Source organism: Dermacentor variabilis, chromosome 7 (assembly GCF_050947875.1).
Source record: "Dermacentor variabilis isolate Ectoservices chromosome 7, ASM5094787v1, whole genome shotgun sequence".
In the NCBI taxonomy this organism is placed as follows: Eukaryota; Metazoa; Arthropoda; class Arachnida; order Ixodida; family Ixodidae; genus Dermacentor; species Dermacentor variabilis.
Genome location: NC_134574.1, coordinates 99,505,314 through 99,531,427, shown reverse-complemented (window position 1 = coordinate 99,531,427; position 26,114 = coordinate 99,505,314). Strand labels below are relative to the sequence as shown.

Genomic DNA, 26,114 nt, shown 5'->3' with positions numbered 1-26,114 from the left:
GTCTGATAACTTTTGACGCCGACTGTACCTGCTGTACGCTGTCAGCAGTGTGCAGTAATGTAATTTCATTTCATTTGTTTGTGGTCAACACCTGATGCAACTATTTTCATACTTTTAGTACTGACGAATGAATACTTGATTGCAGTGGGATTATGCAATTCAAACTGTGCTCGTCCATTGCCATTTTTCTTCACATATGCTAACGCAGTAGGTATGTGCGCGAACTAGTGTGCTTGCGTTTAATTGAATTACAGGTGCCCACAAAGCTTCTCAGGACATGCCAGCTGTGGAAAAGTTATAATTGGCTCGAAGCCTAAATGTGCACCCACATTTGTCAGTGCAGCTGTCAACTCCATGATGCCTGCATAATTTTCCTTTTTTTTTTTCACAGCTCGTGCATACTACTAAAGAGCCCTGTGGGTACACGTGCATGTTAGCATGGATGAGCCCCGTCAACTTTTAATAGAAAACAACTTAAGGTTGACCCTAGTGTCTTCCACAAGGTCCAGTCAGGTGAAAACCTTATTTTCTTATATGTGCGCTTTATGCTCTACAGTATGGTCTGGCCAATGCCTCCTTTACTATAGATGCCTGCCGCGTGAGCCGAGAAGCTGGTTCCTGCTTCTCTCCTCTTTACTCTTCCCCACCCGGGTCGGCTGCGAGCACTAGCTGTGGTGGCAACTGCAAACCTAAATCACACAGCCCCTGCTCTCCGAGATTTTAACGGCGTCTGTTGCGATCCCGGGGGCTGGACATATGGTCTCTCGTCAAGCCATTGGTTGAGCGCGCGCCAGCCTAGTAATCGTCACTTCCTCCGCAACAGAAAGTGGGTCGGCTGCGAGCGCCGTCTCTCCGTGACTACCCTGAACTACGGGAACCTCCGCTCCAATGGGAAGACTAGCGACGCGACAGGCATATAGTAAAGGAGGCATTGGTCTGGCATATCAGGGAATGTGTTGTTAGCAAATAACCTGGCGACTTCTCTCAAAATTTGAGATCAAGCATTGCCTTGTCAGTGTCTGCTAAGCATTTCTTGTTTACTCAAGTTTTTCACTTGTTCTTTTTGTTTGTATTTTTCCATGTCTCCTTATACATGCATCATGCATTCCACGTTTGTCAAGCACTAAAAAGCAACTAAGCTGTTCCTTAGTGCTTACAAGAAATGTTTGATTTGCTTGATGTAGAATGAACAGTATGGTGGTTTTGCAAGAAGACAAAGTATGCGCCTCCAGTTTGCATTGTATAACACTGTAATGGTATGTTTCATGGCTGTGTTACCAGGCCGAACAAAATGATGCACAATGAGTAAATTGTTTCTCATGATATTCAAATGCCCAAGAAACATTGGCATCCTTTCGCGGTTTGGACATGTATCATAGCATGTAGGCCAACTTGTAATTAAAATATTGTTCTTTGTTCCTGTGCCTTCTCATCTTGTTTTGTTTATGATTTCACTTTGCGAACACCAGAAGGTGAGGCGATACGATCCCGTGCATGATTGTAGCATTTGCCAGCCACATTTTGTGGCAATGCTAATTCCGTATATCCATTTCCTGTCACTTTATTGTGTGAATGTTGTTGCATTCACACAGTAAATAAATCTGCTAGGTGACTATACTGCAAAAAACACTAAATGACAGATTAGAAGCAATAATCACAGTTTGTCGTGTACGCTTCCACTGAAACAAGGCTCGACACCAAAAACAAGGCTTGCATTATTAATTCTGTTTCTGCCTTGCTTCGCAAACATTTGCTGCTGTTCACTTCTGATAATTTGCAATAGTTTGTTTAGCAGATGAAGAACAGTAAACAGGCTTTAACACTCGGCGGTTGCAAGAAAATTGGTTGGTATCACATAACCTATGTGAAACCTATTCCCAATGGCAGGCTGGTGAAGGTTGTCACATTGCTCTGCGCAGAGTGCTGCCCAAGCACACTCTTTCATTTAATGGCTTTCCGAATGTTGTGCAGCTGCTGCGAATAGATCTAAATCGATTCGGCACCAAACTTCAGTCACCGACGTCCGGTGAAGCAGTGCCGATTAGGCGTAATGGTTCAGGCAGTGTGGCCGTGACGAAAATTCGCCACTGCATGGCCGATGTGGTAATGGGCCGCAAGCCATTATGCAATGCTTGCTGCTAGTATGTTTATGTTGGTGGCTCATCGTGTGATCGGTCCCAAGGTTATGCGTGCAGGTTAGATTGACGGCTGTACGGCTGAAGTTCTTTGCCGTGTATCCAACGTGATCTGCGCGTCTATCGACGGCTAATTGGTCTGAACTTCAGACTTCACAAAATATGTGCTGCTTATGTTGCCGTTCCCTCTGTTTGTGTCGCACTATAATTTCGATCAGTGCTGCTGACATGGACAAACCTTGTACTGAGATGACTGGCCCCGGCCGATGTAGTGCCATTCTGCAAATTGTGGCATTTGTGCGCTGTGCGTCCGATCCCTGCACCGAGCTGACTGGGAGCACTCGCACTGCTACCACCATGCTCGACAGTCTTCTTGGAAGTGAAAATGAAGTGGGACGTTCGCTTGGGCGGCATCAAGCACGAGGGGCTCTGCGACTCCGTGCGAGTTTCTATGCTGAATATATTGAATACTCGAAAAATCAAATAGTAGATATTCAATTCGTGAATCGAATTATTAGAGTGTTTACTGTTTGGCTTCATTAGGTGATATTCGCACGTCCCTGTAGTTTCCAGCTTATCAGAAAATTGGCTTGACAAGTCTTGTCTCAAAGGGAACCGCCCGAGCACGACGGCGGCGACCAGACCGACCAGGCCGAGCAGCTGCACAGTTAATGCCATAATTATCCATGGTTAAAACCTCGATATGGTTATTGTGGAAATATATGCTGTTCCAAATGACCACAGCTACTCATTTAAACCCATGGCGTGACTTTTGCAGCGCAACGCACTGAAGTGCGGAAAGAAAAGAGAAAAGACCAAAGGGTTGGCAAAAGACAAACACGAGCTCTGTTGTCCTAATATTTCACGACGACCCCTGTAATTTGTGCAACAACTAAAAACGCTTCACTGTGCGATTGTCGCTGAAAACCCACAGGACTACGCTTATGCTAAATGTGTGCTTTCATGGCTGTCACTATGATCTTGCAGCTTATACCCCTGTGGGCATTAAGCAAGAGTAGAAGTCTTGCTTGGTGTAGTTTAGAGAGACCTTTTTAGCAGAGCTCATATGCACTGGAGTACAAACACATCGTATAATTCATGTTCAAGGTTCGCAGCGATTATTGAAGTGAAAGCTTAAAATGGTTCACTGAGCGAAAAAACCGGCATCCGGCATCTGTAGCAGCCTGAATTGCCATTGGCTGCGACGCCACGACATGAATGTGCCTCAACGGAGCAGAGCGGGTGAAACGGAACACCACTGCGCCAGGTGTTGTGTGAGGGGAGAGAGCATCATCGTGACGCTACGTCACCCTTGCTCTCGCAAGCCTCTGTTATCAGCACGTTCCTTGTCTGCGCAAGCTCTCACCTGCATGCGAGGAGTTCATAACTCGAAGGACCGCCCAGTGGTGTTCAATTGGACATTAATGCTTGTGCATTCACAACTCAACAGTGCTTAGGCATTCTTGGATTTTTGTTGAAAAAATTGCATGGCATTCTATAAAAATTCCCAAGGCCCTGAAAAAGCACTTCAGAGGATGAAAGCAACATTCCTTTTGAATATTTCGATGTAAAGTATTGACTTTAATAAGGAACAAATGATTTTCTTTTACTGCGCAATACTGAAAAACAATGCACAACTGACTTTACAAGTGAACCACTACTAACTTAAAGGTGCCATAATACCAAATTTTGAAGCTTAAATTATGCATGGTATATCAAACCTTATGCGTCCTACAGCAAGCTGGCAAAATCTGAGTGCATTTGGTGCAGTAAATAACGTGTACTTGAATTTTTTAATGTCGCAGTTACAAATATAAACAGAACTGTTGGACGACCATGTCATGGCCCCTTTAAGATAATGCGCGGCTAACCAGATTCGAATGGCTTGATTTTTGGATTGTACCAACCTTGCAGCCAGATATCTGAGCCAAGTGTACTTAGTTCAACATGAAATGCAAGCATATTTCAAAAAAGCATCATACTTAGGGGTTCCTCAAGCCCTTCAAAATTAAAGGCTGCCACAGGCCCCGATGTTAATTTACAGATGCAAGCGAGACAAATGCAAGAGTTTTGTACTCTCTTTTTAAATTACAGGTCCATTACCATTAACTATTGATCACACCACTTGCAACCGTCTATCCCGGCTTCCTTGTTTTTAAGCTTAACCTGTGACAGAATAAAGCCAAGTGATCTTGCAACATGACTCCTTCGTTAGACAAGAACACCATCCATAACACGAGACGCACAACACTTTCATAAAAGATTCGAGTTGCGACGTCTTCAGCACAGTCCTTGCACCCACGAGAGTCGAGCAAAGGCGCTCGAATGGGGCAGCATAAACTCTCAGGCGCTCGGGCAACAGTGCAGCCAAGTTTTGTGTGCAGATTCAGCAAGATGAGAGAGGTGTTCCAGTCTGAACAAAGGAACACCTTCCCCGGTGTGCCCAGACAAAATGATGATGGGAACCTTCCACTACTGTGTGCTCTTCACTTGGGTCCCAGCATGTCCTTGGGCTGGACCCACTTGTCAAACTCCTCGGCCGTGAGGAATCCAAGCTTGATGGCAGTCTCCTTAAGTGTGGCGCCCTCCTTGTGCGCCGTTTTGGCGATTTTGGCCGCTTTGTCGTAGCCGATGTGCGGGTTCAATGCAGTCACCAGCATGAGCGACTCATTCAGCAGCTTGGAGATGCGCTCCCTGTAATGGCGGGAAAGCAGTCGGGTGTTATCGAAGTTGTAAATGGGCCCTAACTTCTGTAGCCACAATAGCAAATCCACTAAAGCTCCAAGTGCCATGGTTAAATAACAGTGCTGGAATGAATAGCATACTAGTACAGCAATATAAAAAAATTTGGTTATATTGAAATTGTGAATAAGCACACTTCGTTACATTACGGTTCAAAATACAAGGTGTTCTATGGACAAGTTATACAAAGTTTAATAACACTTTGTTATGTCAAGGTTTAACCGTATTACCAAATCAAATCTATTTTGCAGGATTGAAAAGGTTGCTTGTGTGAAGCTTTACACTGCCCACGCTGCTAACATGCTTTTCGGACTGTCACAAGTGGGCCCAGCGCACGTACGCTCCAACATGTGTCGGCACACTTTAACTCTCTAAGAATGGAAGATGAGCTCACCTCATCAAGCAAAAACTTGCGAGAAAGACAAACAATGAGACCAGCTTGTTCTATGCTGTTGAAAAGTGAAGTTGCAGTGAAGCCCACTTTCATAACAGTGTAAATATTTCACCTTTATGGCTAACTTTTTGCATGGTCTTTTATAACAGCGTAAATATTTCACCTTTATGGCGAACTTTTTGCATGGTCTTGCTTTGTATGATCATCAGAATTTTTTGCACTTGATGTCTGAAGAACTTGTGTGCAGTGAAGCCCACTTTCATAAGTGTAAAGTTTTTTTTTTTTCGCACTAAAATTCACCTTTTTGACAAGTTTTCGTGTCGTCTTGCTTTATATGATCATGTAACTCATTGGCAAGTAAAGAAAAAAATTCTGCCGCCTTTGCAAGATTTTTCCGTATTTTTACCATCCTTAAAGAGTTAAGTTGCCCTGTCCCATATAGAGGTTGATAACTTCTCTGCTGTGTAAACAAGCCTTGAACAGCTATGTTTCATCTACTTGCAGACAGTCATGTATTCCTTTTTGTGGTATAACCTGGATAGTTGGAGAAGTATGGGAGAGGCCTTTGCCCTGCAGTGGGCGTAGCCAGGCTGATGATGGGGGCACTTTCAGCAATGTTTTAGCAAATTGCAGTTGTCAGCAGCACTCTATTCCCGTAATTCTTGCATCTAGACTTCTATTAAAAAATACCAGTCGGCATGCGGTGACTGATCCATACGCAGACCATATCAATATTCCAATTTGTTCAAGCAGGCATTCAGAACAGTGCAGGCAGATTGGGAAACGCCCAGGCAGCTCTCCTAAGAAAGTATTTTTTTTTCTGTGCCTTCTTTATTTTTTTATTAGAACAAAAAACATACAGTCAAATATTTTCTCAGCCCACCAAAGCAATGATGCTTTTGAGCGGGACTGGGCAGTGCTCTGGCCTAAATCGCACAGTCTTGTGCGATTTGGGCCAGAAATGCAGTCTCGCACAGTATTGTGGTGGCAATAAGAAACTTGGCCACCCATAGTTCAGAAATCCCTCTATCATCTTTACCGTTGCATTTCCTTCATTCCAGTTAATACTCCGTATTGCAAAAAAGCTGCAAAGTATGTCTGACTGAAAACCACTGGAAAGATGCCAGATAAGTAGAAAACATGAGATGTCCTTTCCAAATACAGTGTACTATATCTCGCAGCTGCAATAACTATTACAACACATGAAAGTGGTTGGTTTGGGTAAAGTGCAGGGCAATTATTTGCGACACATTAGTGGCAATGAACAGAAACGGCTGCTCACTTGTTGGGCACGATGCCAGCCACGCAGTGGTCCGTGAAGGAGACACTGGAGTCGGCCAGGAGACGCACGGAGCGGAGCACGTTGGACACAATGAGTGGCTTGAACACGTTCAGCTCGAAGTGACCATTGCTGCCGCCGACGGTGACCGCAACGTGGTTGCCCATGACCTGGGCGGCCACCATTGTGACTGCCTCGCACTGTGTTGGGTTCACCTTGCCTGCAATTCACCCACAAAAGACACAGCCTTGTCGGGTCACATTCCATCAAACGGGGAGACCGACACTTTAAATGCAGGGAAGTCTTTGTGCGGAATGCAGATTCTAAGCTAAGTGGAATGACCAAAGGGGAAGAAAATGGGTGAGGAGAATGCTCTCAACTTTCTCATGCAATATGTCTTCCCTGCATGGCATGCATTCAATTGCAGGAGCCTAGTCAGCTGTAATAATAATATAATAATATTTGGGGTTTTACATGCCAAAACCACTTTCTGATTATGAGGCACGCCGTAGTGGAGGACTCCGGAAATTTCGACCACCTGGGGTTCTTTAACGTGCACCTAAATCTAAGCACACAGGTGTTTTCGCATTTCGCCCCCATCGAAATGCGGCCGCCGTGGCCGGGATTCGATCCCGCGACCTCGTGCTCAGCAGCCCAACACCATAGCCACTGAGCAACCACGGCGGGTAGTCAGCTGTAGTTACACAGTAATGACAAGAGGTAGCAGAGGTATGCAGCTACTGGCTTCACCTAATGGCGTTAGCTGTGCAAGTGTGCAAGAACTTGCGTCCTTCCCACTTCCTGACCTCGGGAACTCGACAGGCACGAACGTAATGCATGCTTGTTGTTCAGCTTCTCTGGGCTATCCCAGGGAACATTTCTCAGAAGTCATAGGCTTCTGGTAATGCCAACCCCTCGCATGTGCTTCGCTTCACAGAATAGAATTTATTGACAGGAAAGACAGAGAGGTCGACCTGAGCTAGTGCGCTCTAGTCAGCTGCTTTACCTGCATTCCTTTGCCTGCAAAGGAATTCGGCCTCCAAGTTGGAAATGGGTGATCATTCACGCAGTGACCCAAGACTTTGAGTTAAACATTTTTTATTCCTTAACGTACCCTTACTACTCCCAATATTTTGTCTAGCTGGTATTTTATGCACGAAGGGCAATAAACGTTCCTTTTGCGTATTCACGCTCCTAAGTAGTTGTTTTCTTTTGTTTTCGAGAACAAGACTCGCAGTGGTGATCGTGCACTACATGGTCACAGTACGAGGTTGGAGGCTTGAAAGGTCAGGGTTTGCTAATGCTGCAAAACTTTCAAATTTCACAGCTGTAAAGGCATTACCTGATGCATAATAAATAAAGGGGTTGCTGTAGTGATGGTTACATGTTCGAAAACACAATATGTTTTACTTGCGCCGTAACTATGCTTTGGCAAGGAGTGAACACCAGTGTGAAAGAGAAGCTCCCTTGCCCACATGGTGGCATGTGGGTTCTCGGTGTAGTGAGCTGCTCTAGATGTCCTACAGTTCCAACGACCGTTAATGGTTATAAATGCTCCGGGCTCGGAACTTTTGAAAACACTCTAGCCCTTCAATCACACTCATTGGGAAACACTCCATACATCCCATGTTTCAGGACACACACACATTGATTGGCAAAAAGCGTACCGTCGTGCAACTTATGAATGGCAAAACAAACTATAAAATGCCATTTTTCCAAGTACCGCACCAACAAAAGTAGATCTATGAATGGACCCAAATTAACAGCATCCTTTCTACATGCGACTTTTCCATCAATCACTTTTCTAGCAGGTGTTGGGTGATTATGCATCACATAAAAGTCTTATTTTACCACTCATTGGTGCACGTAAGCCAGTTGACCTACGCAAATCTGAAAGTAGTTAGAAACGGAATGCTTAAACTGGTATTAACCATGCAAGAAAACTTCCTACATTAATTTGACTCCGGTTTATGAGATTCCGACCGAAGGTCCTGGCAAGTGCCCATGCATTTCTATGGGCCCAAACTTTTGTTATTTCAATCTGAAAATCGACCTTTGCTGGATAATTTGAACTCCACCAGTCAGCATGCACGTGCGTGACCTCTATGGTGACCCCAATAGCGACTCCTGGTATGGCAGCATCCGTCTCGGTGGAGCCTAGGGGACAGTGAATTTGTTGAACACGTCATCTCCCATTGAAATTGCCTATTTTTGGCCTGCCCTAGGAAGATTTTCAAGCAATAACAGAAGCTCACAAAGTCTCGTTACGGTATTTACCCGAATCTAATGCATGCCTTTTTAAAGGAAAATGGGGCTGGAAATTGCCTGCGCGGTGCAATGGGATACAAAACCAAAACCGCTTTCACAATGTCTGCATGCTTTACCTCATAACACTAGTGTAGTACAGCAAAGCTGGCATCAAAAATATCATGCGGCAAAGCTCACTTTAGGAGACCAGCTGCCACTACGCAACACATGCTAGATCCTTACGTACATTTATTGCTAAAATATTGATTGCGTGTCAGACGCCTACTTGACTAAGGAGCTTTCATGTCATTTCTACATTAATTTTTAACTTTGAACTCATAGAAAATGCGTGCTCGTTTGATTCGGGGGCGTGCTAGTATCTGACAAATACTTGCACTATATCGGTGGTGTGTTCTGGAATTTTTTCTGCATCTTGTTTAATTCGACCCGCCGGATAATTAGACCAATTTCATTGATCCCATCAGGGTCGAGTTAGCGCAAGTCGACTGTACATGAAAATGCACAGTGAAATTCCTACTATGCTGCAAACACACACACACACCTGGCATAATGCTGCTTCCCGGCTCGTTCTCGGGCAGCGAGAGCTCGCCGAAACCGCACCTTGGTCCCGATCCGAGGAACCGAATGTCATTGGCTATCTTCATGAAGCTGCAGGCGAGAACGTTGAGGGCGCCAGACACCTCCACCATGGCGTCGTTGGCGGCAAGAGCCTCAAACTTGTTTGGTGCTGTCACAAATGGCAGGCCTGCGACAACACAACAGCCAGTCAGTGCAGGAGAGCAGCGAACGTGACTCTACTAGCAGCAGACAATGCACTCTGCCAAACAGCAATGTACAAACATAAGAATTTATTTTAGTAACGTAACAGGTAGCGACATGAGAGTGCATGGATGATCAGCCTACTGCTCTCACAGTGCATGCATACACTATGTACCAAAAACGATGCTGTTGGTTACAAGTCAAAGCTTCTTACAATGAAGCTGCATCTGACACAAGAATATTCTCGTTATATCAGGTTTTCGTTATAAGCGTACGCTTGTTGCACACTAATATCAGCAAAAGACACTTTAGATTTACACCATATCTGTAATTTTTTAAATGTTAATCGACGTTTAGCTGCACAATAAGATGCTAGAAATAACGGACTGTAAATGCAACTTCTATGTAAACAGGATGTGTGAAAATGTGCATGCCTTCCGGCATGCCTCAATCATATCATGAAAAAAAAAAAGTCAGTTTCACCTAAAAGGCAAAGCTATCGGCTGTATAAACTTGTAAACATTCGTTCACTAACTAAATTAACAAGCATGGTGTCACGCACACAGAGGTAAACATGAACACGTCATCGCGGAAACTCGCTGTCACAACGTGTGGCAGCAGCAGCGAAGGGAATTAACCTTTGTCCTGCCTTTCTCTTCAACCCAAACTAAGTGTAGAAAGCACAGTGCATACGAAGTACCAGCACTCTGCGCACTTTGTCCACATCACAAATCGCTTTGAAGATGAGGCCTGTGCGATCGCGCACTTTGTCCACATTGCAGATTACTCTCAAGATACGGTGCCGGCACGGCCTCGTCATTTGCAGCAGGCACCGGAGTAGAACCCCCGCCCCCCTCCCCCCCTTGTCGCTCCCCTCGGTGCCTCGCACGTGACTGAAGACAGTGCGCTATCTCCCCGCTTTCCTTTCTTGCGTGCACGAGATTGAGTCGCGATCACCGAGTGGGTGACCCTTGCAAGTTTCACTCACACATACAGCATACGGTGTGCCGACACTGTTACCATGTTTGGACTTTATGTGGAACATCATGGCGACGACAGAAATTCGCCTGGAAGGTCTATATAATTGCTATTGCAATAATGTGTGAAGACTAGAATTCTCACCACAATGGGCGGCGGTGGAAATGCAAATGCTGCCCACCTCGATTTACCGCCAACTGCTCCAGATTTAAGAACCGCTATTCCAGTTGACTGATTAAATTTTCAGATGATTTTTTTTTTTTCGTGATCCTTTGGCATTCCTTTATCACGTGGAGAAATATTAGAAAGAAAAGTGACGTAGAAATTTAGTAGAAGGACGAGTGTCAGGAGCTGATATCACACTGCAGAGCGTGCGACTAGTGCAACTTTCCATTGCCGAAACACTGCAATTTTGGAACCATCGTAAAGAGGCGAGATCTGAGCGTCAATAGCCACAGGGCCATATTTTGCCGTGCAGAAATAAAAGCAAAAGAAGTGAACAAAAAATTTAAAAATTACTGTCGTGATTTGTTACTGCTGCCACATCTTCATGAGAAGCACTTTCATTGGCTGATGTAGATTTGAATCGGCAGCGCATGTTTCATATGCATTCGTACAGCGGCGTGCTGCGCGTTTCTTTGACCCGTTGAAGTTTGGCCATTGCGGTACGATGCGCAGCTGGCTCACTTATTTTGAGAATGTGTCAAAATTGCAAAAGTGGTGAATTTACCATTCAAAATAGTGCAATGGTCGTATCAGAAGAGAGAGAGATAGAGAGAGGCTTAGTCGTATGTGTAAACCCCCCTAACCCACCCACCTACTCTGGTTGTAAAATGTCCACCCCTCAAAAATTTCTGCAGAGAACCCTGGTGAAGACATATGCAACCCCAAAGCAGAATTTCTTGTGCAGCAAGGCAAATTATGTGCCTACAAGCACTCCATATTGTCGAAGCCCCTATGTAAGATAAAAGAAGTTGGTCCAATAATTGGAGCTCAAAATTTGGTCATCTCTAGCCTAGGTACTGCTCACTGGAACCCAGACAAGCCTTGTTTTTTTTTGCTACGGAATTATCCCTTCAAGAAAAACACTTCAAAGCTGTCTGTGTCGCTAATGCGAAGTAGTTGTTGCATGACGGAGCACGGACATGAGGCCAGCTAAATATCCAAATTGATAACAAATAGCTATGCCTTCTTTTCACTGTGGTATTTATTTCTACAGTAATAGGCTGTTCGTAGAACATAACAGAATGCAGGCTACTTTGTCCAAAAGTACATTTACTTGCTCATTTATTCACATGTCTTTTCTAAAACAAACTGCAAGTGTTTTTGCTTTCAGTGGAATACTGGATTAATGAAAATGTGCTGTTGGACAGGTTGGTTGATACTTTGGGAATCCATGGTAACACAAATAAGATAGATACAAACAACAGAGGACAGCACATGTTACAATACCTTTGAACTAGTCTTATCTGCGCTTGCAATGTAGCTGGCTGCCAAAGGCCGCTAATGATGGCCTGCGGCCGCCGTCAACTCACCCGTAAACTGGGAGACCTTTTCGGCCACTTTCTCGGCAAAGCCAATCCTCGTGTTGAGGCCCGTGCCAACAGCCGTGCCACCTGGACAACATGCACGCACAAGTGAACTGAATCGCAGGAAAGACAACTGCCAGGTTTCGTTGGAACAAAACTGGGCGCATGGCTTTTGCTGGCGTGACAGTCGTGATGCTAGGGAGATGCACATGGTCACAAATAGCTGTCCTGAAGTATTAAAAAAAATAAGGCTGTACTGAACACTTTGTGACCCTTGAACGGTGTATCTTTGAGGAATGAAATACCAACCACCAAATCCGCCACTTTTTGTGGAGAGAGGGCAGTGGAAAAGAACCTGACGCAGGTCAGCTTTTCGCATAACGTTTCAACGAGCATTTCGTCACAAAAGCTACTGTTGATAATGAAGTGCGCTTAAATTTAAGTGTTGTCAAGTGATGGCTTTTTCTCTTTTTTCTGCTAAATGATTGTCAGTGCCAAGTCTGCATTAGTGCTAAAGTATCAATTGTTTGTAATAGCAGTATATCAGCAGCTATGAATGTTAAAAATAATCACAAACCAGAGGTTAACTGCCCTTGAAAATGCAGAGCACCAATTTTTTTCTTAAGAAGTGTGAAATTGAAACATTTTTTACAATATTTCACATGTAATAAGGTACATATAACAGCAAATAAAGATACAGTGCTTTATGTAATTTATCTTTGTGATTAGTGTAACAATCATGGCAAGATAAGTGTGTCCATTTTATAACCTCACATAACCTAAACACATACAGCCCCACAATCATAATTACACTGCTGCAAACAAGATTAAGCCTGCTTAAAAAGAACATGAAGACTATCATCTCAAATAAGTATGTAACAACAAAGTAAACTGAGTGCAAGTATGAAATAGATCATTTTGTCACAAAGCTCAGAAACCACGTTGCTGGATATGAACAAACAATGTTGATGCTCAAAGTGGCAAGACAAAATGCCAACCCAGAAATGTGGCCATCTCAATTTATTTATTTATTTATTTTATTTATTTATTTACAAAATACCGCAGGCAAAAAAATAAAAAAAAAATAATCATGTATGCATTTCTGTTGTTACAGAAATGTTACATCTCTGTTGTGAAATTAACAGATCAAAAATTAATCAGATCAATTGAGTCAGTGCTGTTTAAGAATTATAATGGTAGTGTGTTCCATTCTTCAATAGTATGGGGGGAAAAGGAAAATCTGAAGGCATTAGTTCTTGTTTGATAGGCAGTTAACAATTCAGAATGGTGATGTCTGGTTTGTCTTGTGGTTATTCGTCGGGCATATGAAGTAGGATGGATCTATTATAGGATGGATCATATTATAGGATGGAGTTATTTTTGAGTAGAAAAAGAAATTTAATCCTTAGAATTTTCTGCCGCAGTTGTAATGCCTGTACACAGTGATAGTACGCATGATAGTTGTTGGTGAGTCAGTTATACGGTACTTGGAAAAAATAAACCTAACTGCTTTCCGCTGAATCATGTCCAGTGCATTGATATTGTGTTTATTATGTGGATTGCAGATGGTGCATGCATATTCCATTTTCAGCCTAACGAGTGATTTGTATGCATGAAGTTTGGTTTCTGACGGCGCCTGTTTTAGTTTATGGCGCAGAATACCGAGTTTGCGAAATGATCCAGCACACACATTTGAGACATGAGAATTCCAACTTAGGTTGTTAGTTATTGCCACACCCAAATATTTATATTCATTTGCTTCGACGAGAGGATGATTAGGAAGACTATAGGGAAACGCCCACCTACGTCCTTTTTTTTGGTTATCTGCATGTATACTGTTTTTTCTTCATTCAGCTTCATGTCCCATTCTTTACACCATGAATAAGTGTTATGACAGTTAGTATTCAAAAGTTCCTGATCCTCTTGGCAAGCAATATCATGAGACAAAATGCAGTCATCTGCAAAAAAAATATTTGTACTGGTCCAGTAATAGCGCTAACAATATTATTAATAAAAATAAGAAATAAGAGTGGTCCCAATACGCTACCTTGTGGTACCCCTGAAGTAACCGTCAAATGACACGATTGGTGACCATTAACATAAACCGACTGTGTGCAGCTTGCTAAGTAGGTGGAAATCCAGTTTATTATGAAAGAGGGGAGGCCAATGTATTTTAGCTTGAACATTAACTTTTGGTGTGGAACAAGATCGAATGCTTTTCGAAAGTCAGAAAAAATGACATCAGTTTGACCAGACTAGTTGATAATGCTCGCAAAATTGTGAATAACTGTGGTTAGTTGTGTGACCGTAGAAAAGCTCTTCCTAAAACGATGTTGAAAAGAGGAGAGAATGTTGTTATCTGTTAAAAACTTGATTATGTAATTAGCAACAATATGTTCAAGCATCTTACAGCTCAAAGAAGTCAGAAATATAGGACAATAATTTGAAATCAGTGACGTGTCACCTTTCTTGTGTGTGGGCACCATGTGTTCGCCAGTCAGTCAGTAGATCCACAGATGATACGGACGTACGAAAAATGCATGCAAGGAGTAGGGCGAGTATTTCCGCGTGATGACGAAGGAACGCATTTGGAAGACCATCAGGGCCAGGTTACGCTTAAGTCTTCATGTTAAGAAGCTTAGCCACAACACCTTGTAATGATACAATATCTTCCAGATCAGAGCACGACACAGGGGTGACTGACTGTTTCAGAAGGGACTGAAAATACGCTGTGAAAATATAAGTTAAAATGTTCCGCAATAGCCTCCTTGTCAACAATTCGATACAACCATTGAGTTGTATCTCGTCAACAGACTTTTCCTTCCGATTCAAGAGATCCCAGAACTTCCGAGGTGATTTAAAAAAAAAATCTGGTAGGGTATGTTGAAAATAATGCCATTTGGGACGTTTCAATGCCTCATTAAGCACTGTTCAAGCAGTTTTGACAATGTTTGTAGGTGATACTCTCTTTTTAAGGCACTTATGTTTTCTTTTTAGATGCAAGACGTCTCTTGTTATCCAGGGATTTGCATTTTTTTATTTTCTTAGTTTTGTTTGGTACGAAATTATTGAGGCAGTAAGTGCAGATCTGTTTAAATTGATTCCAAAGCATATTAACATCTGAGCCTTGAAAGCTGCTGAATTTTAGTTCAAGGTAATCAATGACACCCGCATCCCTGGCACGAGAAAAATCTTTTACAGAAACTATCTCAGAGAGAGGAATACATGGTGTTTCAAGGCTACACAATAACAACACCATTGCATGATCAGAAATAGCGGGATTCACAGAGACTGTATATTCTTCAATTGTCCTAGGAACCAAAAGAAGATCTGAAATTGAAGAGGATGCACCACAAATTCGTGTAGGCTTGGTTACTACTTGTTGTACATCCAGGTTAAGCATAATATCAAGGAAAGATCCAACATCTGAACACTGATCTGTATTTGAAAATGGATAATGCAAATCAACAGAAGGTAAATTAAAATCACCAACAATGATTACTTCTTTGCAAGAAGATGACCCTAAATGATTGCGTAGATCTTTCAGAAATCGTGGTGGAGCATCCGGTGCTGTACAATTTGCCCACGATAGAACATTGTGCAGTTTGCCGTCAAAGACTGACCATCACACACCAACCTGCTGCCAGGTAATACAGATGTGGCAGCGTTGCTTTCACTCGTTCAATGCCGAACTCGACCTGGGCAGCATACCCGCCAAACTCCTGGCCCAAGGTCAGGGGTACGGCATCCTACGGGAAAAACATCAGATGTATCTACATGTACTCGCTGTCCAACAATATGCAACGGGAGACATGAAATGCCAGAAGAATACAAGAAGAACAGGTAGGCCCACATTCTCGAATAGGTAAGGCGGGAGAATGCTGAATAGTAGATTTCAAATCAAATTAAGAAAAAATAAAAAGCCGGATATTGAATGGAATATCGGATATCAGAAAATTTTTCAAGAAATTTAGTGGTTACAAATTTTGGGCAAGAAAATACAGTGGTGCACTTGCTTGAGAGATTCTTAGCATTGCATAAGAAGAATGTTGCAAGCTATCAGTAACTTAGGTACATGGAAATCTACAGTACAGTCTGCTCCTATTAAAGGGAACGCCAAATTAGTATGCCAGCACCAATTACAGCTCAGCTCTAGTATATGAAGGTCTGAGAAATATCTTCCTTATCAATAAATAGAATTTCTGATAAATAGAATGAAGTGTTGTTATTTCCCTCTGAAAGAAATGAATTAGTGACGTTCTCTTGTACTGAACACCAGTGAGGTTCTGAATTCAATAGTAGACCTGTGTTTAGCAGCAATCTTACTTATTTTACAGAAAGTTCTTCTTTACTGTTTTTAAGATACACAAGTGCTTCAGCAACATTATGGCACTTGGGTTAACTTAAGGCCAATATGTGCGACAGGTGAAAGGACTGCGCATCACTTGACTCGAACACTGCTTCGGGCATAGCAGGTGTCGTTTCACTGTCAGGTTCAGTGTGATTTGCCACCTGTCAAATAATCTGGAGGGTCACTGCAAGTTCGCGCGACACTCGCTAGCGAACTAGCCGAGCTTAGAACTATAGTGTCCCCTCAATATTAATTAGGTGCTCCATTTAATAAAGGACCACCCTGCACTAAACACTGGTAGACAGCAGCATCTTCAGAGTGGTGCGAGTTATAAAGAAACAGCCCGAAGTGCTCCGGTTCAGCTCTGCAAATACTCACCTGAGTGTGAGTCCGGCCGATCTTGACAATGTCATCGAACTCCCGGGCCTTGGTGCGGAGCGCATCATGCAACTTCTTGAGTGCCGGCAACAGGCGCGTGTCGATCTCCATGGCGACCGCTATGTGCATGGCCGTTGGGTACGTGTCATTTGAACTCTGAAAGTGCGTGTACCGGTCTGAGTGTTCAAAAGTGCAGCCAGGAAACATACGACATGGGTGACCACAAGTGACACGCAGAAAAGTACATTCACTTCATAACACCGCCAGAAACAACAATGCGTACAGACAAGAGCCACTAGAAAATGCAGTGAACAGAGGTTGGCTACAATGTGTTGTAACTGGGTGTGCTAGTACTACAGCCATACTATATAAAACACCTAGAAAAACATTTGCACATACTGCACGTAAAAATCCTTGCCGTTTGACGTTAACCTACGCACATTTCTTAGGCCCGGAATATTTTGCCATTGCAGGGGAGAGAATTTGTAACCACCTTAATTCTTCTGATGCCCAACAAGCCTAACTACCACAGCCTAACTAGCACATTTTGTAAGCCTAACTAGCACAGAAATAAGATAACAGGAGCAATCCAATGCGAGCTTGTAATGTTTAGCTGTGAACACGGTGCCTGATCTCAAGAAAACAGCCAAAAATGCCACTACAAAGCTGTATATTAACTGTTGACGTTCAGCATCTAAAAAATAAAACCTGTGGGCTGAGAGGGACACCGAGCGAAAGGTTTTGGATGATTTTTCACAGCATGATATTCATGCACTTGATGCTACTAAATGCCCGACAGCTTGTAAAAAGTCGCATCTTGGGAGAGGCTGGGCTAAACCTTTCTTGTTACCTGACCGTAGTGCCCTGAACCTTCTGCGCCTCTCGACGTAATTGCAACGGCAGTAGCCCAAGGACAGCACTTAATGGTTGCAGCATTTACAAGCATTTATTTTTGTATACATTAGAAACCTGTTGATACATTTTTCAAGAAACTGCAGGAAAAAAATGTAACAGTAGGGAAAAACGTAACAGTGAGGATGGCCCCGAATTGCCTCAGCAACGTCAGAAACAGCTCTGAATGGCTGCCAGTATGAGAATGACAGCCCACAAACAAATGTAATAAAAAAAAAACACTGACAGCACAGGCCTTTTATTTTAGATCTTTTCAGACTAAAATATTAAAAGTGCGAAGCAATAACAGGGAGATCGGCCCACGCAAGAAGCCGCGTTTCTAACAGAAAGCTTGCCTTCGTGCGCAGTGTTTGCCACCAGCATATCCCGGGAAGTGTGAAAAGCAGTCAGGGATCTTTTAATGGTATCACTCTTAAAAGTGAAGCTTAATGGCTCATTCACACCAGCCACTTGAGGAGGTCGCGCGACCATTTCCGACTCGCGATCAAAAAGCGACCGAAGGCGACTGACGTTCACACCGGCAAGCCTGGTTGAGCGCAACCCGCAAGTCACAATCCCGGAGGTTATCATTCTCAGCGAGAACTCTCGGAATCTATGCGGAATTCGCTGCGACGTGGGAGGAGGCCGGATGTAGACATATGAAAGATCACTTCCGGTGCGCCGCTGATTGGTTTATCAGTTTTGCGACCATGGTCGCACGACTGAAAAATCGCACAGAGAGCGACTGGCCCAAAATGGTCGCTTTTCGAGAAAAGCGACCGTTTGCGACCATTTGCAACTGGTCGCTTTACGACCAACTTGGTCACGCGACCACTGTCATTCCCCGGTGTGAATGAGCCCTAAGTGTCCTCCAAATTTACATCTCTGCTAACACACTGGAGGCTATACAGCAGAGAAGCCAAGACGGCAAAGCCCCAGCCAAAAGTTGAGTCGTGGCAGTGAAAGGGCTTGTCGTGGCATCCCGCTGCAGCCGCAATAGACTACACTGCACAGCATGCCGTTGCAACCATGGAGGCCACGCGCCGCAGACACAGCTGTGCGCAGTGCAAAGAAAAAGTTACTTTTCTGTCTTTTTATGATAGCAGACATATATACATTTTCATTTATTTAACTTAAATTTAGCAATTATGTATTACTGAGGATTCTCTCATGGTCACGAAATCAGTCAATAACATTAGTGGGCCGAATGCTTTCGACGACGCTGCGTGGCAACATTGCGGAAGCCAGAGCAAGAGATTTTTCGCCGATTTGGCACGACATTAAATTCCCTGCTACATACAATGCAGCAATATTTCGCTTACATGTTCACAGCAGCCTCTACGACAGGTTGGCAACGTTTTCTTACCAAGTTTAAAAAGTGTTTCAGGGTCCTCCTTTAGTACACTTCACTGCATAACATCTCTATGTTGCAAAGAAGCTGACTTAAGAAAACCAATGTTCAAATGCATTATAAGATACTAGAACATTACAGAACGGTGACATCAAATGGGGAGGTAATACATAGGAGTCAATTGGCTTTAGGACAGGACTAAGAAAGTTCAACGTAGCAGCCAGGAAAGCGCAACAGCGAGGAACCTTCCAACGGTTCCAGTACTTGCTCGTCAGAAATGCCACAGGAACATCTAGATGCTTGTAGCATTTCTAACTGAAAAGCACCAGGTATGCACCATTCAAGAAAAGAAATGTATGCAAATATGGCTATTGTCATGATACAGGTTACACTCAAAAAGAGGTGTAATTGTTCACCTAATAGGTGTAAAAAGACACAGCGTGCGACAGATGTTGGAGCTAAAGGTGGTCATCATGCAGCACATGAAGGTAAGGAGGTCCCACCTGGCTCTTGTTTACGTGGTCGTTTGGGTGAACAGGGCTCTTACTGCCAAGCTTGCCTCCAAGGATCTCGATGGCCCGATTGGCGATAACCTCATTGACGTTCATATTGGACTGGGTACCCGAGCCGGTCTGCCAAATCACCAGCGGGAAGTGGGATTCCAGCCGCCCGTCAATCACCTACAGGGTGAAACCATCACATTCAGATGTGCTCGTCTTCACTACCAACTTGTTTGAGTTTGCCACAGGCCAAAATTTTCCTATAGCAAACTCCAGCCTTGTGACAGCCGACTTTGTCGTGGCATATTTTTTTTATCCTGTCACTCCACACCCTTTTCCTTGGCCCAAAGTCTGTTGCTCTAATAGGTCACAAGTCATTTGTTCCAACACATGACACAGCCGATTTCATTTATGTCGTTGCACAGTTATCTCACTAGCTACATATGAAACCAGCAGTAATAACGGTGTGAGATGTCAATCAAAATAGAGGGATTGTCCTTGGTAGTATTCATAAGGAAACGACAGGGGATCTGGTGTGTTATAGGTGTAGCGAGAAAGTACGACTATACAATTTGTACTGCGCCAATGAGGGCAATACCATAGCAAAGGAAACAGGACATTTGCATTTATCCTGTAGTCATCGCTATGGTGTTGTCCTCATTAACACAATACAAAATGCAAAGTAGCAGTCCAACAGCATGCAGGGTCAATAATCGCTCATATCTACAGCGGAGAACAACTGTAGAACAATCTTTGAATGTCTGCTAGTGCTGGTTCTAACATGAAGCAGGCATGAAGAGAAACAGAGAATCTTCAAAGGCCTTTGTGGTGTCCTGTTTTCAGAAGATGGATGTAAAACTGTGAGGTGGCAAACAGGTCTAGTTAATTGTACACTGCAACAAGGGAAACTTAGGATGGCATATACAAAGCATGAATTGTAGCCCCCCATATACTTTCGTGCCGTCACACCTAATTTTGGCACTCACTGTCAGTCGGCACCGCCAGATGAGAATAGAGCAGACGACGCTGTAGCGCAGTGCCCGCTTGAGCTGGCCTTTTTTTTCTGCGCATCCTATATAGCTTTACTGAATCTAACCCCCGTATGCAGAGATGCAACTTAAGTCGAAGCACATGCTTGACTTGATCCGAGTGACGCCTATCGGGAACGCGCCGAAGGAAACGCAGTGAGCGTCTTTGGGCACGTTCACGCCAGGCGTCATCCAAATCAAGTCAAGCATGTGCTTCGACTTAAGTTGCATCTCTGCATATGGGGGTAAGTGGCAGCAATGCCTACACTTGCATGAACAAACTGGCTGCCGAAAAGAAAAAAAATGCATACGAAAAAAGAACGAGCATGAGAGTTTGTTTGCACTTATTCTGAGGGGCTTCCTAGCATTTTTTTTACATATTGAAGTTGTTTCACACGTTAGCCAAGCAAAAAAGAAAAAAAAAAAACAATATGATGTTTGAAAAAATTTGAACCACACACAAATATTGCCCTCAGTTGCAGTTACACTTTGTAACCATCAATAACAGCAGCTTCTGTGCAAACATTTTGGCGATGTTGTTCTTGTATGTTACCTTCAGGGCAAATTACTTAGCAGAAGGCGGGAAAGGTTAGCCAGGACCATCTCGAACAACTTCTCGTGATGAATAAAGCCTAAATAATTGACAGTGCCGTGGCAGCACTTGAGCACCGTTTTAGGTGAGGTCACACATAAAAAATTGCAATCTTGCATTCATGGTCAAACGACACTGACTGAACGCCAAGAACTAGCAATCTGAGCTTTCAGCGTACGGTATACAGCCAACAATGAAACACAGCCACATTATTCTTGCGACGGTCGGTGATGGCACGCAGAACGAGAAAGGCGACCCGTTCAAATTTATTTTAGCACGCACTGCACGACAGTGTGAAGCTCTCGACCAGTGCAGTTTTTGTATAAATGCAGTTTACAGAAATTCTGAAGCAAAGCAAACAGAGTTCGTTCAGTACAAAGTGCAACAACAAATTTGGTAGGACAGGCTCATCTGTAAATTTTTCTGGGAAGGGTATGCCTGTAGTCAACTTCACAAATGAAACCGCTTTTTCGCTTTACACATAGCAGCCACTGCTTTATATTCATTTTGCCATTTATCTTCAGCCATTGCCTTATAGGGGAAAACAAGTCGTGTGACATTTTAGTAGACTTTCAGAAGTGCGCATGCTGCCCTTACACTTTTTACGCATGCAGGCCACAGCTCGTAGACGCTTTGATATCACCCCTAGAGAGGGCGCTGTCAGCCCAGAATGGGCTGACAGTGCCTTCTCAGTCTCTGACAGGCTGACAGCCCAGAGAAAAAAACACGAAATCAGGAAAGAAGCAATTTATGACAACTCAAAGGGAAGCTCGTTACTTTTCGAAGCAAGATCCGGATGCCTTAGGACACGCACTTCTTAACCGAGATATAAGAAGGAAGAAGAAGCATGCGCTTGCTGCGGTAAAGCTAGGGAAATGACAAACAGTGGAGGAAGCGTACAAAAACAAAGTTCACATTAGGGGTTCAGAAACTTTGGTTATGAAAATTCATCATGGGTTTTTTTTTTCCCTTTTTTAACATAGGTAGGACATTAGGCAATAAAATAACAAGAGCTTGGTGGAGTAACCCAGTGCCGCATTCCAAAGGGGATGCTCATAACATCCATCCATGCATCCATCCATCCAGAGGCCAAGTGAGGAGGGTGAACAGCAGCACTGGAGTGCACAGACACTATATTGGATGTTATGCGTGAACTAATGTTATTTCAAAACAAATACTCTTTTATACAGAAGTATACAGGATATGGGGATGCACAACTCTCACGCGTGCCCTGATGTTGTTTTCTCCGCATGACTCCCATCTTCTGTAATCTGCCTTCTCTGCATAGCTTAGTGCCGGCAGCAGTCAGTCTGGTCGCAGCACATTACGAGAGATGGTACGAGTGCTGACCTGCTAACGCCACCTAATGGTGGGGTTAGTCGGGCGCGACAGGGAGTAGGCTCGATCTTCCTCTTTGGCTAAGGGTTGGCAAGCGGCATGTCTCACAGGGGCTCATTCGAATGCGCCACAGTTTGCATGGCCGTACACGTGAACGATCAGGCGTTGGTGTCCAGCATGGGGCAAACATATTTGCTCGCTGTCCGGTCGCGGTGAGTTGAACTTCCTCAATTTGGTGCACGCTCATCGGCATGTTTTGTGGATAGCAACTCGGCTAGCAGGCATTAGTGTATGAAGGGTGCAATAAATGCCCTTGTGATTGTTCGCACTACTGTGTTGTTGTTCCTTGGTCCCAAGAGCAGGGATGAGACCCTCACGAGGATTAAACACAAGGAAAATAAAAGTGCATCCTTAAGCTATGCCAAGCCCCAAAAGACAAGTATGTATTTGATTTTATCGTTTCCAAGCGCTCATTACATAAAATTAATATCTTTGGGTGATAGCACGTGCAGCGCCGTGGCTTCTTCAGGAATAAAAGAGTTGTTGGTCTATGATTTGTGTGTTGTCCGATACAGTGTGACTGCATGAAGAATTGCATAAGGATGGTAGCCAAGATTAAGTCGAAGTGCACTGACCTCATCGGCTGCCTGCGAGATGGCATCTGCCAGTTTGTTGTCCAGGCCGTACTCCTTGTTTACAATGGCCGCGGCTTTCTTGAGGATGCCAAAGGCTTTTATCACTGGGAGCTGAAAAGAAGAGAAAGATTGATTAGATCAACACGCTTGTTTCAAGAGGTAAAAGGCCATCATATCATTGGTAGCCACACAGGCATGACTCAGATTCATAGTCACCCGCACTTGAAGGAGAGGCAGGACATTTAATAAAGTATTTTTCTGCATTCATGTGGCACTACAAAGGGTTGATTCAATCTCCAAGTGCAACATGTGGTTTGAAATGTTTAAAGAAAAAAAAAAGGAATCCAAGCAAATAAAACAAAAACATGGGAGCGTGGGAACCTCCAGTTCCAGTTCATCTCAATTATTTCTATTCCTGCTGACAAGTTATTTGATGCAAACAAGTTCAAACCTACCATGCTCGTTCACATGCGAGTAGAAGGAAACTGTATGCACGGTGCATTTAATATAAACAGCAGTAATGCTCTTAGTTTAGAACTTGTACTTGCATCTAAAATAAGAATTGCAATGATCAGTTGGTTCTGCAGTTCATTAGATGTGATACTCTGCAAGCTTATTCAGGAATCATCATGTCAAACACTGCAGATGGTGGGACATGATATATACAAATGGGATAGGTGCACTGACACATGATATACTTGTTTGTGTATCACTTGCTCTATCGTATGTGCGGTTCACCACATTGAACAAAAGCGAACTAGTTAAGTTTAGAACTCTAGTAAAGAATAACCCTGCATTGCCCAAAGGCATGACAGCAGGGAGCTGACAACATGGAAAAAGAAAATCACTCATTCTTGAAGCACACTTGGGCCTCAGACAGTGTGTTCTATCTACTCTAAAGGAAAGGGAGTTGGAAGGAGGGGGGGTGTGCACACACATTCTGGCAAAATAAGTCACGATGAAAGTGGTTCCGTATTGTGTGGGGTGTTGTTTACTAGAAAACTGCATGGTAGTATTGCAAACACCCCTTAAGTGGAGTGAAATGGATGCGGAGAGGACTATAAGAAATAGGAAGACATGGTCTACACCCCTGACCCCAATAGCTGCACAGGATCTTAAATATTTTACGTCAGTAGAACACCTCTACCACACTGTGTACATAATATGATTTCAGTTTTTCAGAATCGGTACTTGACTGTTTGAAAGCAAGATTATTATGGGACAATGTTAAATTATGGTAAGGTGCCGCTTTGCTTTGAGCTCGACACATTCATTTTAAAAATGCATCACTTAATGCCAACTGCACTGATGCCATGGAATGAAACATGCCAATTCAGAAATGGTCCTTGCAATGAAATGGCACCTGCAAATAACCTTAAGGGCTAGCCAACAGAATTCAAGTCTCATGACACCTACTGGCATCCTCTCGTGCTCGCCACCAATATCAAAGTTGAGCATGGAACGCATTGTTTGTGCTCCATAGTACTTGTCGCTGGGCACCTTCAGCTCGCCAAATGTGTCGGACTCAATCCGAAAGTCTCCCTGCAAAAAGAAAGAAAGGAATTAAAATCACAGCAAGCAAAACAGCAATATGCACAATAGCGACTGGGGAAATGAAGTTTTGTGCTATCATATCAAAGCCACAACAGGTTTTCCTTTAACAGTTCTAACATATACAGCGTTTGGGCCAGCCGTAGCTTTTCGAATTGTTAAGTTTCCAAAATGCTCTCAGTTTTTGGATGAGCTTTTGCTCGCGGGGCTCGTTGAAGGAATAAATATCTAGACTATGTGCTACGTACTGTCATGACTACAGTATATGTGCGATTTTTCTTGACGTGACTTCGTTAAGTTAAACCAAGAGAACGAGTAGCAGACGCCATAAACGAACAATGCCTGTTTTTTTTTTTTTTTTGTCTTTTTTGCCGGGATTGACGAACTCATCACAGCTGCAGCCTCATCGTAACGTAAAACTTACCAATGCCGATCCCATAATGTCACAAACCAACATGAAAAAAAAACTTTACAAGACCAAGTTGCGTTTATGGGGGACACAAAAACGTGAGGCGAGGTCGTCCTGTCGCATGGCAAGACCGCGATAAAGCTCGCGTAACCTTGCTAACTCGGGGGAGTGCAGTGCTCCGGTGCTCGGCACGGCAACCACGCTAAGTGCACGACATATACTCGTTCGCGAAGAGCAGGTTATCTTCGTCCCCGTCAACATGCGGCGAAGCTCACCGATCCAGCGGCTGCTGTCCTGCTAGCAGACGAGTGTAGGGCCATCCTTCCCCGTGAAAAGTTGTGCCGCGCAACCTGCCGCAGTTGGGAGACGAGGGAGACTGGCAGCTTCATGGCTGCTTCGGCCGATAACAGCACGTGATAAAAGCGAGGACGATGGGGCGAGAAGAACGCCTGTTTCGATGAGCGGGCGCTGGAAAATTGCTACTCCACGCAAGCAGAGAACTTGACCGGCGAGTCTCACGAATGACCTCCCTCCTTCTGCCTCCTCCTCAAACGCTTCTTCCCATTAGAGTGAAAGTCGCTGTATGGCATAATACTTCAAGCAAACTATGACGTCACGTATAAGTTTATTTTTCCAGCACTAATACTTAATATAACACACTGGCGAAAAAAATCAAGTTTCCTCATCTCTTCAGAGATGCTGCAAAGCGGCATTTAGCCATACATTTTAAGGTTATTATCCCCTCAGTACAGCGAGTTTCAATCTCCTGCCTGATCACCCCGCATTGTGCAGTCAATTCAACAAATCAGTGCTTCTCAAATGATTACTTTACTTGGTGTTACAAACACAAAAATCAGAGGAATTGTAGACATAAAATAAAAGAAAACGCAACCCCATCGCACAAATTTATTTCAGAAGGTTTTTTATAACTTGTAAATATCAGTGGGTCATACAAAACGAAACACTTCTTTTTAACAATGTAGGTCGCCGGCCATAGAGTTTCATA

General features: G+C 43.6%; 1 protein-coding gene across 1 annotated transcript; it reads right to left on the bottom strand.

The window, feature by feature from the left end:
* Positions 1-1,072: 1,072 nt before the first annotated feature.
* Positions 1,073-25,653, bottom strand: LOC142587682 (fumarate hydratase, mitochondrial-like). The gene is made up of 10 exons (XM_075698853.1): positions 25,384-25,653; positions 24,565-24,690; positions 23,149-23,259; positions 19,559-19,735; positions 16,814-16,969; positions 15,722-15,833; positions 12,091-12,171; positions 9,360-9,563; positions 6,554-6,770; positions 1,073-4,829 (listed from the first exon to the last, which is right to left on the bottom strand). Exons 1-10 carry the CDS (start codon positions 25,495-25,497, stop codon positions 4,622-4,624), a joined length of 1,506 nt encoding a protein of 501 aa, XP_075554968.1. The 5' UTR covers positions 25,498-25,653; the 3' UTR covers positions 1,073-4,621.
* Between the last annotated feature and the right edge of the window lie 461 nt (positions 25,654-26,114).

Bases quoted from the DNA above. Each gene is read 5' to 3' on its own strand.
- LOC142587682 (XM_075698853.1), bottom strand. From the start codon at position 25,497: ATGAAGCTGCCAGTCTCCCTCGTCTCCCAACTGCGGCAGGTTGCGCGG. The intron at 24,691-25,383 runs GTGAGCTTCGCC...TTCTTTTTGCAG, and splicing joins GGACAGCAGCCGCTGGATCG to GGAGACTTTCGGATTGAGTC. The intron at 23,260-24,564 runs GTAGGTGTCATG...TCTTCTTTTCAG, and splicing joins GCGAGCACGAGAGGATGCCA to CTCCCAGTGATAAAAGCCTT.